Genomic DNA, 19,943 nt, shown 5'->3' with positions numbered 1-19,943 from the left:
TCCAAATCTAAAATTCTAAGTCTGAACCCCTGTAAAATACCTATGAATCACCTTTCGGCTTTGGTTAACTAGCTTTGAGAAGATTTAACTTCTCAGCAGAATTCAGAAAAGGCACGGAAAATGAGTCATCGTCTCTCTATTGTTTAATTCCAATTCTCCATTTTAATGACAAAACTACCAGAAAAACTTGGTTAATTTCACCAACTCAAGCATTAGCTTCAACAAGTATGTAAGCAGAACCAGATCCAACCTGTTATACTGGAATATTTATATTCTACTTTTCCAATTACCAAAATTCCCAAGATTCCAATTTTCCAATTACATCATAAACGTTATGAATCAAAACAAAAATAATTATCCAAGGATAGCAAATGATTTTTGCCACCAAAATTTACACTTACCCATCTCTTCCCTTACTGACGATTTTTACTTCAAAATAATAAATCCCACAGGCTGCTGGTATTGGATGTGTAGCACGAACTGACGCTGCATCTTTTGGGGTTTTGCCATGACCTGCATATGAAACAGAGAGGAAAAAAGATCAAATGAGATATTCAAATGAAAATCCTAAGAAATGATTCAGGAACAAATATAAGTTTTAGAATGACATATACATTTCTGCTCCCATCAGTACAAATAATCAAAGACTTAATGAAACATTTATCATCACAATTAATCCAGCATGCAAAACCAGCCGAAGTCAGCCATGGAACTCTTTGTACTATTATTAGTCTTAGTAAAATTTCAGAACCTGAACATATTGATTCTAGCAGTCCTTTATGCAAATTAAATAAAGTATTTTACGGTAGACTATATTTTTAAGAGAAAAAAAGGCTGCATTTGAAGAACATGATGAGAATATGATTTTAATTTTATTAGATCTAAATTTGTATAAAATTTATAAAATTCGTAAACAACACTCTTGCCAAATGGCCTGTTTCTTAAACCAGAAGAATCTAAATCATATATTTTTAAATGAAATTTTATATAATTAGATTCAACTGGCAAAACAGCTTTCTTACTTTAAGAATATACAATTTTGTTCTTTGACATACTTATTGCCAATACTATACAAAGGCTGATCCATAAAATTTCTTTGGTCAGTTACAGGCTACTGAGAAATATATAAGCTCTAGTCGTATTTCTTTCTTTCTTTTTTAAGAAAGGAATGTAACACCATACCATTGCTGACATCTTTAGGAAACGTTAGATAATGGCTTTTAGACTTTTTAAATTAGCTCCTCAATTCTAATCCCCAAGGGTTTCCTTCACTCACAATCCCCTCCCATCCCTCGGCCAGGACACAGATTACCTCAAAGGCCAGCACGTGAACAAAATCAAGTGAGCAGGAGAAAATATGCCCATAAAACCACAGAAGAAGAAAGAACAGAAGTTGAGGGAGCATGTCAGAAAGTACGCAAGCGAGTAAGCGAGACCAGTCTCCACAATCCCCACAGGGCTGTCTGAGGAACGACACTCTAAGTCATCGTTCAGGTGTGCTAGTTAGATACGCTTCACCCAACACAAACTAACGTCAGGAATCTTTCAGTCATCCTATAACATTACCTTCATTCCCTTCTCACCTTTACCAGGACTGATTAAAAACTAAATACCTTCTTTTAAGTTAAAAATTATGTCTTAGGGGCTGGCCCCGTGGCCGAGTGGTTGAGTTCTCGCGCTCCGCTGCAGGCGGCCCAGTGTTTCGTTGGTTCGAATCCTGGGCGCGGACATGGCACTGCTCATCAGGCCACGCTGAGGCAGCATCCCACATGCCACAACTAGAAGAACCCACAACGAAGAATATACAACTATGTACTGGGGGGCTTTGGGGAGAAAAAGGAAAAAAATAAAATCTTTAAAAAAAAAAAATTATGTCTTAGCTATACAAGAACCATCATATGCCAATGAGAGCCCACCTTCCCTTACCATACTTTATCAAATTACCAATGCATACTCCACCATTAAACAGTTAAGTTTACACTCGCAAGGCAAATTAGCACATGTCCACAGGGCCCAAAAGAAACTAAATGAACTCATCCACTCTTTTCTATCACCATGAAAACTTGTATCCATAGATGCCATAAGTATACATGTTATGGGCAGAAGTAAATTCTCAGCCTGGTGACCACTGGGAGGTGATAAACTTGGCTTGGAAGATAAAAATGGAAGCAGCAATATATAGACACCCCTAAAACTGCTTTAACATAGTAGGTAATAGATTTACATTGAGCTAAGCAGAATAAAAAAATAACGGCATAAATCTGCAGAATGACAACAGTCACTTTTTAAAAATAGACATTTAATAAATTATGGTTTCAGCGAAACATCTATTTCAGTAAAAATATGTTCAAATAATTGAATTGCCTAGGAAAAGGTTATGTAAACTAAATGCATTTTTAAAATTTAGACAGTTAAAAATAAATCTAAAGAATATCCTTATTAACCCTGGAGTCCTAAATCAACTAGCTTTTATTTTTGGTTTTGGTTTTGCTGGAAGGGAAGTGACCAAAACTTTTAGGGATAAGGTAATCTCCAAGTATACTTAATAATAATAATAATAATAATAAATGATAATAGTTAATATACATTTAATACTACGTGAAAAGCACTCTTCTAAGAGCATTATATTTATTAACTCAGCATTCGAAACAACTCTAAAATAGATAGTATTTATTATCATTTCACAGTTGAGAAAACTAAGGGAAGATGAAAACTGGCCCAAGGTCACCCGGCTGTGTGAGAATTCCAAAGCAGGATCTGTGCTGGGGTTTAAATTCACGAAGCCTGATCCAGTGCAAGCTCTGAACCCAAAGGAAGGATCTGGTTACAATGAGCATTCTGGGATCACTTCGCGTGTATTCCCATCTCCTATTCTTGCTACTTCTGTGAGAAAAGCAAAAGAAACCTAGTATTTGAGGGTAAACAATGTCTCCAAGTATTATGTGCTTTTGTACAGATTTTTCTCATTCAACATCTGTGAAATAGGTATTTAACTTCATTTTTAAAAATGGAGAAATTCTTACAGAGGTTATATCACTTGCCCCAATCAGCAGAATCATGCATTAAATTAATATATGAATTAAAATTCCCTACACTTTCCATTGTGCAAAAATAACTGTAAAGAACCACACAATCATCAATCTTCAAGGTTCCGTTTTATTCATTACGCTCTACTAAGACATTGAAGAAAAATTCCATAAATGTCAAAGGATTTGTTTCATTTTTAAATTAAATTCAAATGCAAAGACCTAGGAAAAAGTTTAGATGCAAGATTAAAGGGATTCATACTATTTCTTAGACAAGACTAGTGAGATCAGAGTGAAGAGTCTACTTCTAATAATGCTCATCAGCAGGAAGTTTATTACCTTAAATTCTGTGGTGACCAAAAAACAACCTCACACTACCAAAGCGTAAACTTTTAAAACCACAAGTCTTCAATGTTAAGTGTTTTCTATATGGCTCAAGAAGAAAAAACATTTATTGCTTCAAAACTCTAAGACTAGCAAGCTTATCTCTTTCCATCCAAACAATCTGTTGATTGCATTTAAGTGAAATGAGAAAGGTTTGAATAAAGCCCACCCCACCACCCCCTCCACTCTCCAACACGCAGCCAGGTGCCTTTCTGGAAATATAAATCAGCCTTCCTTGTACCACCATCCCGCAAAACAACTAAAATTCCTTCCTACAAACCTCCCATTCCGCTTAGGAGAGAGAGAAATTTCCTGAACATCTTGTTTGATCTCGCCCTCCCCCTGCATTTTCCACCTCCTCTCTGTTCCAGTCAGCCACCGGGCCACAGCCTTTGCCCAGCTCTTCCTTCTAACTGGAAAGCTCCACCCTTCCTTCTCAGCGGGGTTAGGTCCTCCTCGCCCCGCAGGGCTTAGCTCAAGCTGCACTTCCTCACTCACTCTTTCCCCGACCTCTCTGACTTGCTCTAACCTCCTTTTCACAGGCCCTCACAGCCAACATGTATCTTTCCCAGACAACACTAACAGACTTTTCACATCTGTGTCTATTTTACCATTTTTGCATTTTAATTCCTGGATCTCTTTATTCCCACTGACTTCCACTCTTATCTTCACTTATTCCTTCCTGGAGTCACACTGGATTCTGACATCACCTGAAACTATTCCGCCTCAGAAATATCAAATTCTAATAAAGTCTGTTCTGCTACAAAATACATTTCTTGAATACAAATTAGCTCACATGCACTTCATAAATCCGGGAGTGACGTCAGCATAATAAAGAAGTCATATAGTTCAGAACGCAGCTTTCCTCAGTACATAAATGAATTAAAGAGAAAATTAGGAATATACAAAATGCCCTACATCAAAAAAAGCCAAGGGGTCGGCCCGGTCGCACAGCAGTTAAGTGCACATGTTTCACTTCAGCAGCCTGGGGTTCACTGGTTCGGATCCCAGGTGTGGACATAGCACCGCCTGGCAAGCCATGCTGTGGCAGGCGTCCCACATATAAAGTAGAGGAAGATGGGCACAGATGTGAGCTCAGGGCCAGTCTTCCTCAGCAAAAAGAGGAGGATTGGCAGCAGATGTTAGCTCAGGGCTAATCTTCCTCAAAAAAAAAAATTTTTTAAGCCAAGATTCCTACTGAAGTGCATTCCTATAGTGTTTATCAGCTTCAGGAACTGCTACACTTGCCACTTTATTAAGCCATATGGGGAAAACTCAAGAGCAATAGATCACCAAGTGCTAAGAGATTTCCTCTTTGTTTTTATCAGTATGGACTCATGCATCTCATGCATATTTATTTCATACTTTGGGTTATAATTCAATACTACTCTGTTTCTTCTGTTGCTCAAACTGTTCCCCCTTTAGCCACTGAGAGCTTTTTCAGTTGGCTCTTCTGGCACTTGGACACACCTCCATTGTATGTTTTTTCTTTCTGTTACTTTCAGGCACTTCGAAATGCTGGAGGCTCATCCTGTATATTTCCTGCCCCAGCCCTAGAATCAGCCTTTTCTTCAGGGGACCCTGGCTCCTTTTACTGGCAAATGGCATTAGAACCCCAGATCTAGGTACCAGATGTATTCGTTGTGACTGGGGGGTCATTGCTTTTAGGCCCCCTCATTGACAAGAGCAAGGAAATATAGGTTTTTACTAAACCCCTGTACATACACATATCTGTATTTCTATATGTAATCATCTGTCTCTGTATTAAACTAAGTTTGCCTTTCATACTGATGTCTCCAACTCTAATCCGTTACCACACAGATCATTCTAACCTCCGGCCCTTGCTTATCTGTAAAATTCCACTCCAAAGGTAAGAAACCTAGCTCCCACCATCTGCCATCCATTTATTTGTTTGATTCCACTAGACATACAGCAGTATCAGAACTGCTAACCCATATCCCCATGGGATACAACTTTGTCAACAAGAGCTCAGACCTTATGTAGTTTACTTTCCCTTTAGTTTAACAGACTCCACTGTTCCAAAGTTCTTTAGGTCAGCACCGTTTCTCTCCTCCTCTCTGAGGTTTTTCATACATTTGTAATAGTTAGATTGTTTTGTCACATTCTGCATTCTATCCTGAGATCTCTCTCTCCCTCCTCAATGATTTTATTAAATTTGCTGTAAAGTTCTGTGGGTTTGATAAATACATAGTGCCATGTATCCACAATTACAATATCATACAGAACATTTTCACTGCCCTAAAAAATCCCCTGTGCTCTGCCTATCCCACCCTCTTTCCCTCCCCTTAAGCCCCTGACAACCCCTTAGCATTATACTATCTCTATAGTTTTGCCTTTTCCAGAATGTCATATAATCGAAAGCATACAGTATATACTCTTTTCAGACTGGTTTCTTTCACTGAGCAATATGCATTTAAGATCCATATGAGTCTTCACATGAATGGATATCTCATTTCTTTTTATCATTGAATAACATTCTACTGTATGGATGTACCACAGTTTATCCATTCACCTACTGAAAGACATCTTGGTTGCTTCTTCTTGTACACGATTAGGAGAAAAGCTGCTATGAACATTCACGTGCAGGTTTTTGTGTGAGCATAAGTTTTCAAATCAGTTGGGTAAATACTTAGGAGCTCAACTGCTGGATCATATGGTAAAACTATGTTTAGCTTTGTTAGAAACTGCCAAACCATCTTCCAAAGTGGCTGTATCATTTCGCATTCCCATCAGAGCGTATGAGAGTTCCTGTTGCTCTGCATCCTCACCAGCAATTGGCATTGTCAGGTTTTCTTTGGATTTTAGCCCTTCTAATAGCTAAAGGTACACCTTTGTTTTGTTTAAGAAAAAAATGGTGAAAATGGCTAAACTCTGAATCAGATTTTCATTTTTGCTTAAACAGCTGTCAAGCACTTACATCTCTAAGAAGAAAGCCCAAACCCCAAGGCTTAAGGCCGCAAAAGATCAGCAGCCTGTGATACTGGGCACAAATGCCAGTGGAAATTTAACTGGGCTTGTATTGTTATTTTTGTAGTGCTCTGGTTGCAAAGTTCTATAGGTTTTAAGTGGTCTGCCCAGCCCTATTTTTCCCATAAGCCCCATTACTTTTAGTACGCAACTTTATGGAAAACATAAGGTTTTTCCAGCAACACGTTTTTGGCATTCTAGTAGATATGCCTCCATCTTCCTCTAGGACACACTCTCCTCCCCCTCCCCATTCTAAAGACTTCATTTCTACACTTCCTCTTCAACATCAAGGGACCTCCAATTGCCTGAACCCTTACCCTTTCTTGTTTGTTTTTCTTTTTCCTCTTCCAGGATGGGGCTATACGGTAATCACTTAAAAGCTCTGAAATAGCCTTGATTTCCCTGATATGCCTATTATTCCATCACATCCACCAGCAAAACCACAGCCTTAGATCAACACTATAATCTACCTTCCCTACTCCTGCACCGGGCAGCTGGCCTCTGCTGAATAAAGTTCAAAAATCCTGCAATGGCCACAGCTATGAACTAATGCTGTTCAGCTGGGCTCTCCCACTGCTATCAACACCACATTCAGAAACCTTTAGTTAGCTTGTTCCCCATTCCCCTCAATGGCTAGTCCACACTTTTATCCTTCCCTTTAAGTGAAGTCCTCTACTCAAATTCAGTGAGCAAACTACATCACCTACTTTATCATAAAACAGGACTCCACCACTATATATGGTCATGATCCACTCTCCGCTCTATTACAAACTGGTCTCTGTCCATACTAGTCTTCACCTCTTCCACTATTATCAGAGGAATAGTATGTAGTCCCCTCCTTCAACACTAACCACCCTGTGCTCCTGAACGACTTTCCTCCCTCCAAGCCCTTACCCTGTCAGCCTCCCAAGCTTGTATTTTCATCCTTTCCCAATTTACTCTCCTTCTCCTCAATTCATAAGGACGCAGTATTCAAAAAATATATATACTTTTCATAAAATTATATGCCTCTGTGCTATAAATCATTGTCAATAATGCACTGGGGTTGGTGGTCAGTCTAATAAACTTTTTTTAACTTCAAGGTAACAAAAACAGGTATTGTTACTATTTATGTTGTGTGTTAAAATATATGTTAAATTTTGTCGACATTTACTGAGACTCCATACCTTGGACTAACATCATACTCTCAGCTAACTTATGTCACTTCAGTTTGTACTCACACAGCCAAACTAAAACAAGACTTAGAAATGATACAAGAGTCTCTACTTTACAACAGTACTTTCCAAAGGAATTCTTAGGGATAGTTTTGATTATGTGGATTTTCATTTTATACGCTGTCATTAGAAGCTAATCTCCAGGTACAATGTAACTTCACTATTAGCCATTAAAAAAAAAAAAATCCTGCCTTTACCTCCATCCTCCTCCAGGTACTGCCTAATCTCTTTCCTCATCTATATTACTCAAGAGTTATCTATATTCACTATCCTCTTCACCTGGTCCCTTCTACTTACTCTGATTTTTGGCCCCCTCACTCAATTCAAACTGCGCTCCCTAAGGTCACAATGATCTAATTTCCAAATCCAGTCGGAAATTTTCTGTGCCCATCTCACTAAACCTATTGGTTACATTTGACCCTACAGATCACTTCCTCATTTCTGATTCTCCTCTGTCCAGGTACCTCCTAACCAGTTCTTCTTGGGCTCCATTCAGTCTTTTAATATTGGTGTTGCTCAGGTTCCATCTTTGGCCCACTGCTCTTCTGACTTTACTTGCTCTCTCTGAGTTTCAACTAGCCCCTAGAGGTGACTCCCAAATCAGTCATGACCTAGACCTCTCTCCTAAGCTCAGGTCTATTATAGTACATGCCAACCCTTCCTAGAAGAAACTGCCTCACCACTGTCCCTACTGAAAGACTACCCTGGTGCCAGGCGGATGTTCTGTATTTCCTAACTACCCTCACACCCCCACAGCTGATTGAACACAGGTTAGCAGCTGATGTGAAGGCCACCAATCCATCCCATTAGGATAGAATGAAAAGCTCTACCCAACTAAGAATGATGGCAATTAGCTAGGCCAATCTGTTAAGTCTCTCAGGAATTTGAAATAGGAAGGAAAGGATAAGCTAGTCAGTAGGGAAAAGAGAAGAAAATAACAGAAACTAGCAACTGTAGCTGAGTCACTTTAACAGTAGAATCAAGTGAAAATTCACGAACTCCAGTTGTTGCAATTTCTTAGAGCCACCTTAACCTCAGAAGACCTGTTTCTGTTCTTTCTGTAAGGCTTGTTTCTTTGGCTTCTTCTGGTTCCATGAAGTCAGATCACATGACTAAGATTCCCATTGTTACTTATCTCCAAATATATTGTAATACTTCCTTGCAATCTTTATTTGATTCATGGTCCACTGCAAGAACCTAACAGAGCTAGAAACCCAAGCATCATCCTTGACTTCTCTATCATCCCATAATATCCTGCCAGTGTTTACTTTAAAACATATCATAAATATGTCTGCTCTTCCCCACCCCTACCACTGACCAAGTTCAAGTCCTTATTTCTCATATGGTCTGCTGCAACAGCCTTCTAAATGAGTTTGCTATTCCCAGTCGTGAACCCCTTGAATCCATCCTCCAATTAGTTGCATAAAAAATGGAAATATGAGCCAGTCACTTCCTATTTAAAATCCTTTGATGATTCCTCATCTCCTACAGAATAAGATCTAAACTAAATAAAATATTCTATAAGGCCTCTAACAATCTTTTTCCAGCTGCTCCTTGTGACACAAATTCCAACAACCCAAGACTGCTTGCAGATCCAAACATAAACAATAATTCTCTCCTCTATGCTTTTGCGTATGCTTCTTCACATTGTAATGCCCAGCCCCTCCTCTTCCCCTATATCCTACTCATCATTTAAGATGTCCCACTGGCCAAGAAGCTGTCCATGACCCACCAACTTCATCCCTTTCAATGTCAGCCTGGGACAGGCGCTCCTCCTGTCTTCCACAGTATTCTCTCCAACATCCCTCACTCCCTCACTGTTTTATGTCCTTCGAGCCCTTTGAACACAGTATCTTATTCAAAACTTTGAGAGCCCTGAACCTGGCATAAAATAAACATTCATTAAAAGCTTGTTGAATAAATGAAAGAATGAATAGAGAACAAAGCACATATACAAACTGTCTAATAGAATATATACCCTATAGCAAGTGCTCAATAAATTATTATTACTGTTGTCTACTTTTCTGAATGATTATTAGATTAACTTAATTCTTGCAGTTATCAAGTGGCATTTTTAAAGCTGAATTTCTCAAAATTTGGGCAAAGAGATCCCCAGGAAAAGCCCAGTCTTGTTTTTAAATTCTTTGATTTTCAAGATGTTTCTATCACCCTCATAATTCCTAAAAGACACAGGTACTGGCAGACAAGCAAATATTTGAGATATTTGTTCATCCTTAGAAGTGCAAGAAATTAGATAAGCAATCAAATTCAGGAACTGTTAAAGGCCCAATGGCTGGGGATAGTGAGGGAGAGAGGAGTTAGGCATACCAAAAGTTCAACCCATTTGGCGGGATACTGTTAATAATGCCTCCAATAAAAAGTGCAATTCGCAACGTCACTGCTTCCTAGCATTCCTAACTTTCACTTATCTTGCGTTTATTCTAAGCTGCCCTAAATCAGTGTAATCCAGGTGTCTGGACTTTTCCGTGACACTAGTGTGCTCCAGGTAACATTTTTCCCCAGAGGAAGTACTTTTAATGCCAACTGTTTTTCAGAAAGTTCTAAATGTGATCACTAGATTTTATCTATTTGAGATAACTAAGACTCATACAAATCAAAATAGGCAATACTGGTATAGCGGAAAGAACACTAAATTCAGGGTCGGTGAAAATTAGTTTCCAATCCTGGCTTACTTGTGACTTGGAAAATCTACCTTCTCGGTGCTCCCACTTTCTCACATCTAAAATGAGAATTCCACCATCATGTCCCGATAAACTAATGTACATGTGAGTGTATGTACGTATGTGCATGTGTGTGTATCAAAATGCTTTGTAAAGTATCCAAATAGTGATAACTTCACAAACATAAAAATGCGATCTGCAACTGAAACATTTACACTAGTCAAGTCCATTGTCATATTCATTAAAATGCTTTAAGTTGGAATAAAGTTATCATTAAGTCCAAATTTGTCACATTTGTACTTATTCAAAGCCGACAAGAATTTTAAAAATAAAAGGAGCCACCCTTGAGCGTTTCCACAGTTGGTGTGTAACCACTAAGTGAAAGGTCTTTTCAAAATTATTAAAATATAGTCTACACACCCTGCTATTCCTCTGCAATCCGATCAACCTTGTCTGCATGTCTGGCATTGTTTAATACGGATCCCCTCAAATCATTTAAGAGGCCACACTGCTTCCAAAGACAGCAATTCCAATTTAGAAAAACAACTTAAAAACAGAATCTGTTCAGAGCAAAAGAAATCAAGATATTTCTATTTCGAAGGTAAGGAAAACCCTCATCATTCTGGAAAATAATGATCACCAATTTTTTGAAATTCTGCAATATGCAAAAAACTTCATGAAAAGCAGTTTTTCATGTTAAAAGTGTCTTAAAATGCTGACGTAAAATCGATGTGGCACAGTGATAGGTTAAATAAAATCCAGTCTTCTTATTTCATCGCTTCACAGTTTTATTACCCCACTACCTACGACACTTCCCTGCGCTCCCTTCCCTTATTTCTAGGACACAGTTGCCCAGTACTTTTGGTATGGTGCACTCAGAAGGCACTCAGAAAAACAACAGGAGGAAAAAAAAACCCATTAAAATAACAAGACAAGAGGAAGAGGCAGCAGAAGGGGGAAAAAGAGACTGTGTTTGTGACAAGGGGGGAGGGAGACAAAGGGGAGACAGAAGAGAGGGAGAGAAAAGAAAAAGGACGACAAACAAAATTTGTTCTTCCAGAAATAATGGCTTATGTTTATAAAAGAGTGTAGTTTCCAGACAATGAATCTTGGTATTACACAACAGAAAGCAATAAAGAGGCCAACAGGAAAAATAATTGAGAAAGCAGTGTCATAAATATTCCAAACTCAAGCAATTTCACATAAGCATGCACTTTTCTCCAACCCAAATCATCAATTTTATGTAAAAGGAGTTAGCAAAACTAATTAAGGCATGGTACAGTGCGAAACAAACCGTAATCACGAATCTTAGATATCATGGAAATTCAGAGAGCTGGAAATTTCCTTACCAACCATCCAGTTCAACTCCCTCATCACTCAGAGGAAGAAACTGAGGCCCTGTTTTGTAACATGCCAAAAATCACAGACGACTGCAGGACTCAGGAAAGCCAGGATTCTTTGTTCCACAATCTTCCATATCTTCTGCCTCTGATTTTAGAAGCTAATTATTAACCATCAACCATAAATTTAAAATCAAGTTTTGTCAAGTCTAACAAAAAGCTTCCTAGCAGTCAGAGCAGAAGTAAACAATTCATAACATAGTACAGTTCACGCAAATTAAAATACAAAATTAAATGACAGCCTTCACAGGGTATTAACAGAATGTCCTAACTTAAGGAAAAGCACAGGTCCAACATTTTGAAATTTTCAGCCATTTAAAGTAAGCAACATAACATTTTAAATTGAAAGTACTTCTCTGGATCTAGGGATAAAAAGAAGCAATATTAACAAAGCCTATTTTTGTGTGTGATTCTTGGCAACCAAATCTTTTTGCAAATTGCTGTCGCCATTCTCCTTTCTGATTTAATAGTAACTTATTTATCAAGGTTCTTCTCAAATTTCAGTCCTGTAGACTTTAAGAATTTAACCACAACAGTTGTTTATACCCCCTATATCCATGTCACTAGGATCTGATTAAGACCCTCCCTTTGTAGCCAATCAAAATGAGGCTGCTTTGAATGTAAAAGCTCCTGCTTCAGGTTTGGGGCCTAAAAAAAATGGATTTGTTTCCAGACAGACTGATACATTAGATTGATTTTTTTTCCCTCCCAGACAAGTAAACTTGGCGCATGCTATTAATTTGGGCTACATTTCAAAATGCCACAGAAATTTATAATTTTATATACAATTGATCTGCTTAAAGCTTTGTTTTAACACAGGAGAGGTATGTGAGGGAGGAGGGGGACAAGCACAAGGCTGAGGCTGTCTGTTTTCTCAACTGCAGGTGTGAAACATAAGCCAATTTTCTTTTAAAGACTAACATTTTAAAAGATCCCTGTTTTCAACAACACTTCATATAACGCCAACCCGTAAATATACGGCATTTCCCACCAGCAGAGTAGGTTTCTGCTCCCCTAAGAAAACGCGGACTCCTGAGGTTTGACTGCTTCCCTCCCACTTGCTTTGCGTAAGATACACTAATGGGCAAACTTGGGCTCCTCGTCCTTTTGTCCCCCTAGACGATCTCTGGCCTAATTTTGGACAAAATCCTCCACTGATCACTCCTCCCCCTATATATCCCTGCTCTCCCTTAATTAGAAATCATACCTCGGAGTCGCGCGCCTCTCCAAGAAGAGAACGCCTGCCCCACCACCACCTGGAGAACAATGTAACCCAACTCCGAGTCCCTGGATTCCTCTGTCCTAGCCCTAAGGTTTATCTTAAAGGGAAATCAGAAAGCGAGTTCTGTCCTGTCATCCTGGATTCCCTCAAGGTGTCCCACTCCTGGCCTAGGATTACCAGCTCCATTATACCGAGGAGCGTTATACTCACCTTCCCTTCCCCGAATCTCGCACCTTTCCCGGGGACCCCCATCCCGCCCCCGGAGAAGCAGGCCGGCCGGCGAGTCACCTCCGAGGGCACCGAGCCCCGGGAGGGCGGGCGGGGGCGGGTCGCGGCGCTCGGCGGCCCTGCTCCCACCGCGGGACACACGCCCAGTACCTTTGTAGTGCACCCGCAGGTTGTTCTGCGAGAGGCCGATGTAGCTGAACTTGTCCTTCGGGCTCCAGGACCGGGGCAGCGGCGTCTCCTGCTCGTCCACGGCCGGGTAGAGGCGCTTCAGCCGCCGCTGCAGCTCCTTCTCCTGCTCGTTCAGGGCCGAGTCCCCGTGCGGGAAGGGGGCCGCGGCGCTGCTGCCCGCCGCCAGGCCCGGGGCCGGGGCGCCTCCGGCCGGGCCGGGGCCCGCGGCCAGGCCGGGGGGCGCGGGGGGCGCGCTGGCGGGGGCGGCCGCCGAGGCGGGCGGCGGGGGCGGCGGCGGCGGCGGCGGGGCCGCGGTGGCCGGGGGCGGCGGCGGCGGCGGCGGGTGCAGGAGCAGGGCGGCCGCCGCGGCCCCCAAGCCGCCGCCGCCGCCGCCGCCCGGCGAGCCGGCCGGAGAGGAGCCGGCGCTGACGGCCGGGGGCGCGGGCAGCACGACTCCGGAGACGGGGGCCACGGCCGCTGGCGGCGGCGGCGGCAGCGGCTGCTGCTGTTGTGGCTGCGGCTGCGGCGGCGGCGGCGGCGGCGGCGGCGGCTGCCCGGACATCCCGGCCGCGACTCAGCCTGCGCCCACCTCCACCTCTTCTCTCCTTCCTCCTCGGCTTCCCGGGGGCGCTGTCGCTGCGGCCGGCGGCACCAGGCGCCCCAGTCCGCCCGCCCCGGAAGCAGGCGCGGGCCGCGCGCCGAGGGCGAGCGCAACGGTTGGGGGGCTCGGCGCCCGGGGGAGGGGCGGCGGGCCCGGGTCGGCCCCGAGAGGACGTTGGCCGGAGCGCGGGCGCGGGCCGGGGCTGAGGCGCCGAGGGCGGGGGCAGGACGACAGCGCGGGCGGAGAAGGCGCGCTGGCGGCTGCAGCGGCCGCTGCTCTCGCGGCTGTTTCCCGGCGGGCGGGCCCGGCCGGCGCGAGACGCTGCGCGCGGGCGGCGCTGGGCGAGGGGGCGGGGACGGCGGCGCGAGGGGCGGGGCACGCGGGCGGCGGGCCGGGCGGCGGGGGTCCCGGCGCGCGGGCCGGGGCGGTGCGCCTCTGCCGGGCCGGCCGGCTGCTGGCGGCGGGGCGCGAGGCGGCCTGCGCGGGGTCCTTCCGCAGGTCGCGGCCTCCGCCCCGCAGCCCGCCGCCTCCCCCTCCCGGCCGGCCCTCCCCGGGAGGATCTCCTCCTCCTGTGCTGCTTTTTGTTGTCGTCGCCCCACCTCCCCACCGTAGGGTTCCCGCTGGGGCGGCGGGGCTGCTTCTCGCCCAGGCGAAAGTAATCGAGCCCCGCTGGGCCCGCCGCGAGCCCGGCCCGGGGGCGTCCCCGGAGCGCGGGGGGTCCCGGGCTCCCCTGATGAGCGGAGCGGCTCGGCTGCGAGAGCCCCCAGCGGGCCCCGAGGGGCGCAGTCGGGAGAGCGCCCGCGGGGTGCTCGGGCTCTGCTGGGAGCTCGCGCCCCGGGACGGGTTCCTCTGCGGGAACGTACTGCTCCTCATCCTTCTCGGTAGTTACTACCTTAACACTTATCATATGGAGAGTGGAAACCATTTCTGAAGGCAAAGTCCCGCCTTAAAATATGGGCATTTTACTAATTAATTTTATGAGGACTTGAAAGTGAACTTATAGTGGTAGAGGGTGTCACAGGAATACTAATAAAGACTGGCAGCTCTTCAAAGAACCGGCACCATGAACTCCACGAATGCGAGGTTATAGCGTGTATTTAGTTTGGGCTTCTAGAGACGTCAAGCATTTTATAGACTCATTAATTTTCATAACGGGCCTCTTTGTTAGGTAGCAAAGAATTATGCCCATTTTTAAAAACAAGGAAATTTTCACTGAGGTCAGCAGAGTCAAAAATAGGACTTCCTACTTTGCAATTCCGATAGAGTGCTTTGCTTGGTCGATTAATTTGGCACAACTTGCCAAGTGTTGCTCTCTGACCCATCCTAGCGTCGCTATTTTGTTTTCATCACTTCCCTTGGTTTAGGTTATCCTTTCCCTAGCTGGCAAAATCGAGCTTTACGCGTGTAAACTACGTGGTATAAATTCTGGGATTTTGTTTGCTTCCAACGATGTTGTGATTCTAATTGTTTAGCCAAATAAGCAAGGAACATTTTGCTGAATAAAAAATTACTTATTTTGCCTTGAAGAGCGTAGGTAAATGGTGATTTAATTGAAGGCCCGCAGTGTCTGGCCAGAACTAATAAAGTCATTCAGTCTAATTTCTCCCTCAATTACCCAGACAACTAGATGGCCTGTTGTTCTTTAATAAAAGTATCTGATAATTCTAACCTATTGTTTGATGACTTTTTTCATGCCGCTGCTCTTTAAATTACATGACGTCGTTGTGTTTAAATTGTTCTAAAACTCATTTATATTGCGAGAACAATGAGTTAAATGTAAGCCGAGCTGTATTTAAATGTTGGCTAGCCAAGGTAGAATAAATGGGCTCCAAGCCTCATCAAACTTTCTTGAAATAGTCCTCCAGGTTTAGTTTATAAAGAGGTAGTTTTTTCTGTCAACACACTTAGAAACCATTTAGAACTTGCATTTTCTAGGAAGGGTTGAGAGAATAAAAGTATCCAACATTTTGTCGGAAGCTTTTTATAAGAGTGAATGATTGTTCTCTGAACAAGCGGCTCAAGAAATTAATGATTTCAGTTGCAGAGGAGGATGCTGTGAAATTGGCGCTTTCTCGTACTGAAAGTGGTCGGGAACATTGATAGGGTCATTGTAGAAAGCCACATATTCGGTGATATTTATAAAGAGACATAAAGGTGTTTCAGGCCTTTCGACTTATTCCCACCAAAAAATCAAAACCAAGTAACAAAATCTAAAATGTGGAAGAAATTTAGGCCTAAAAATGTTCAACAAGAAGTACGGATAGATGAAATATGGAAGCAACTAGTCCAACACGAAGGGACTATTGAAGAAATTATCGTATATCCCACTCACTGGAATTAGCACTGTGGGAGCACATATAGCACATTTGTTGGAATTTTTTTTAAATGCGTCCCCTGTGGGCAGTGGGAATTACCAAAAGAAAGAGGCTGACCGGTTAGAAAAAGTCACTCCTTCCTCTCGACTTAGAGGATATTGGGCCCAATTTCAGATCCACACCATCCAGGCTTCTTGCACAGGCACTGCCTGAAATAAATATTATATGACCTCTTAAAAATATGATTTTGAAGACATGGAAAAGTGATTATGATGTGCTAAGTGGAAAAAGGCTATATAATAATTATACACTGCAAAAATTGTTACCAAAAAGACATGAAGGAAAATCACAAAATGTTTCTATAATTTGTTGTTGTTATTGTCCTCTAGTAGATTCTGACTCCTAGTGACCCTGTGTCCAGCAGAGCAGAACCCTGCCTGGTCTTTTTGCGTTTTCATGGCCAATTTTTTTGGAAGTGGGTGGCTAGGTCCTTCTTCATAGTCTGTCTTAGTCTGGAAGCTTTACTGAAACCTGTCCACCATGGGTGACCCTGCTGGTATTTGAAATACCGGTGGCACAGCTTTCAGCATCACAGTAACACGCAGCCACCACAGTATGGTCACACAACCAACAGACAGGTGGTGTGGTTCCCTGACCAGGAAACAAACCCAGGCTGCAGCGGTGAGGGCACCAAATCTTAACCACTAGACCACCAGGGCTGGCTGTTTCTATAATGGGCAATTATAGAACATAATTAAAAGTAAATTTTTATTATGACTATATTAGCCTTGTACACAGAATATAAGTGGTAAAAATCCATTAGCCTTGAACTTGTCTGCACTCATTTTGTGCCTATGTTTTCAGTTTTTACCATGCGTTGCTATAATATTGATATATATTTATCAACTGAGGTTCTCAGTACCAAGCAATAGAAGCCAATTCTGGATCTCTTAAGAAGAAAGAACTTATTGGAAATATATTGGATGGTTCTCACAATTGCTCAGAAGCCTGGATAACCAGGTCTAAAATCAAAGATCAAAAGGGATCAGGCAACGTAAATAGACTGGCCAGGGCCCCACCACTGGTCACATCAGCCACCATCAGATGCCACCGCTAGCACAAGGACTGTCATCCTTCTGACCCCCAATCTTTTCATCACTTACTCAAGTTTCAAATTGGGCCAAGCTTAGGTTGCATGCCATGCCAAGGGGCTACCAGTGAGCAGAGATTCCCAGCTTATTTTATGGGTAGGTTATAAAGGTGCTGATTTATTGATGTCCTCAGCTCAGGATGGGCCTGGAGTGACTAGTGCCTGTGGAGCTGGTCCCTCCCGGCGGTGAGCGGCCTCATGCATTCATAGAATACTTTACACATCTTATTCATCTTCTATGCATGGCATGACACGAAAAAGTTTAGAACACTCTGCCCTGGTGGGAAAAGGGCGGCTGACCACCACAGTTGAGGATTTTCCAATACTAGAAAAGAGATTCAAACACTAGCCAGCCAGTTTCAGTAAATATCCATGACAGTATCCTACTAGGAACTAGAAAGTTTGATGACAAATGTGCCAAGATCTACAATCTGGCTTTAGGGTCTGTATCAGTTGTCTATTGCTTCTTAACAAATTACCCCCAAACTTAGTGCCTTAAAATAACAACGTTTATTATCACACAGTTTCTGTGGGTCAGGAGTCTGGCACAACTTAACTGAGTCCTCTGCGTTAGAGTCTTTCACAGGCATTCAAGGTGGCAGCTGGGGCTGCTGTCATCTCAAGACTTGACTAGGGAAGGATCCACTCCTAAGCTCACTCATGTGGTTGTCAACAGGATTCAGTTCCTTGGACCATCGGACTAAGGGGCTCAGTTCCTTGCTGGCTATTGGCTAGAAATAGCCCTCAGTTTCTTGCCAGATGGGCCTCCCCAACATGGCAGCTTGCTTCATCAAACTGTGCAAGCCAAGAAAGCAATAGCAGCAGGGCAGAAGTCACAGTCTTTTGTAATCTAATCACAAAAGCGATATCTGATCACTTTTGCCATGATATGTTTGTTCGAAATAAGTCACTAGGTTCCGCCCACATTCAATGGGAGGGGATAACACGAGGGCATGAATACCAGAAGGCAGGGGTCTTGCCGGCCATCTTTGAAAGCTGCCTATCATGGAGTCGTTGCAACTTCTAGTGACCCGGGGGGACTGTCCTTGCTACATAGACATCAAATATAGCTCTAGACCAGGCATTGGCAAACTTTTTCTGTAACGGGTCAGATAGTAAATATTTTAGGCTCTGCAGGCCTTATGGTGCCTGTCACAACTATTCAACTTTGCCACTGTGGATGAAAAGCAGCCATAGACAAATCATAAACCAATGGATTTGGCTATGTTCCAAAAAAACTTTACTTACAAAAATAGGCTGCAAGCTGGATTTGGCCTACAGGCTATACTTTGTGATCCCTGTTCTAGACTGTTTTATCAACATCCCTTATAAACTATTTTCAACACTAAATGGGAAGACCAAGTCACTAGCAGTGAAATCCCAGGAGTCCATAAGTTCACTTCATTACCAACAATGCCTGCTGCATCCTAGAGTTTGGCACAAGTCTAATGTCACACGTGAATGGAGTCAGAATATTTCTACAGCTAATGCGTGGCAAATTGAAATGGATGGCAAATGGCTGAACAATTCTGGGAAACTACAGCAGGAAGGAGTCCAAATTGGGAAGAGTGCTCATTCAGCATTTATTAAGCACCTATTATGTATGGAACCCTGTGTTAGGTTCTGTTCGTGGAATAAGGAAAAGAAGGAAGAAGGATTACAAAGTCCAACAAGGCAGTATTGAACCTATTCCTTCAGTGATTAGAGTCTAGCTGAGGAAGCAAGATTAGTACACAAGAATTAGAACAGTGCTTCTCCAACCTGATTGGGGGGATTTTCCAAGTAGCACCCCAGATTCTGCATTTCTAACAGACTTCCAGGTGATGCTGCTGCTGCTGGTCCATGGACCATCCTTTGACTAGTGAGGACTTAGTGTAACAGTTGATGCTCTTTAGAAACAAAGGTTTCAAAGAGTCCAAGACCAGGTAGACAAAGTCTAATGAGGGAGGACTTTGCTTTCTGTCTTGGCCAGACCAGAAAGGTGATGCTGGCTATACCACAAGCCAAGAGATAGCATTCCTGGGGCTTAGCCTTCAGGGTGAAAAAGATCTGCAGAAGCACATGGCATAACACAAATGCACTATTTCATATTCATGTGTGAATAAAATGGCTACAGTTCAGAGTTCATTAATAAAATATATGTGAAAAACCAAAAGTTATTAAGTTTAGAGGAAACGATATGTTTTATTAATCTGTTCTGGAAGAATTTGAACAAAAATTGCAATTTTGGCTTAAAGAACCTGAGCTAGCAATTACTTAACAAGTTAATCTATCAGTCTTCTGATTTTCCTCTTAATTGTTCCTTCTGCTTTTTCTAGTTCCACTGTAACTCCTCTTTCATTTGTCAAAATGCACATTCTTTCTTCCATATTGATTTCTATGTTCCCTCTTTCTTATTTTCTTAAAACAACACAAAAAGTCCATTCGAAATGGAGTAACTACAGAGAGTAGAATTCCCTGTGAATTTCCTAAACTCACTTCCTCTGCACAGTCTCCCTCAGTGGGTAGATGCAGGCAAGTTCCTGACGGAATCGTGGAATGGGAAGGCTGCCCCAGAATTTCCCTG

At 42.9% G+C, this 19,943-nt stretch overlaps 1 protein-coding gene across 1 annotated transcript in view; it reads right to left on the bottom strand.

Annotated features, from left to right (window-relative positions):
• RANBP9 (RAN binding protein 9) overlaps positions 1-14,013 on the bottom strand; it is a 92,788-nt gene extending 78,775 nt beyond the window's left edge. Inside the window, exons 1-2 of the mRNA XM_014849548.3 lie at positions 13,294-14,013; positions 402-513 (exon numbers count right to left, since the gene is read on the bottom strand). Of these exons, the coding sequence (XP_014705034.3) occupies positions 402-513; positions 13,294-13,873 (692 nt within the window). The 5' untranslated portion in view covers positions 13,874-14,013. The remainder of the gene's footprint in view (positions 1-401; positions 514-13,293) is intronic.
• Between the last annotated feature and the right edge of the window lie 5,930 nt (positions 14,014-19,943).

Source organism: Equus asinus, chromosome 8 (assembly GCF_041296235.1).
Source record: "Equus asinus isolate D_3611 breed Donkey chromosome 8, EquAss-T2T_v2, whole genome shotgun sequence".
Taxonomy (NCBI): domain Eukaryota; kingdom Metazoa; phylum Chordata; class Mammalia; order Perissodactyla; family Equidae; genus Equus; species Equus asinus.
Note: the sequence above shows the minus strand (reverse complement) of the source record. Positions and strands in the feature narration are given on the sequence as shown.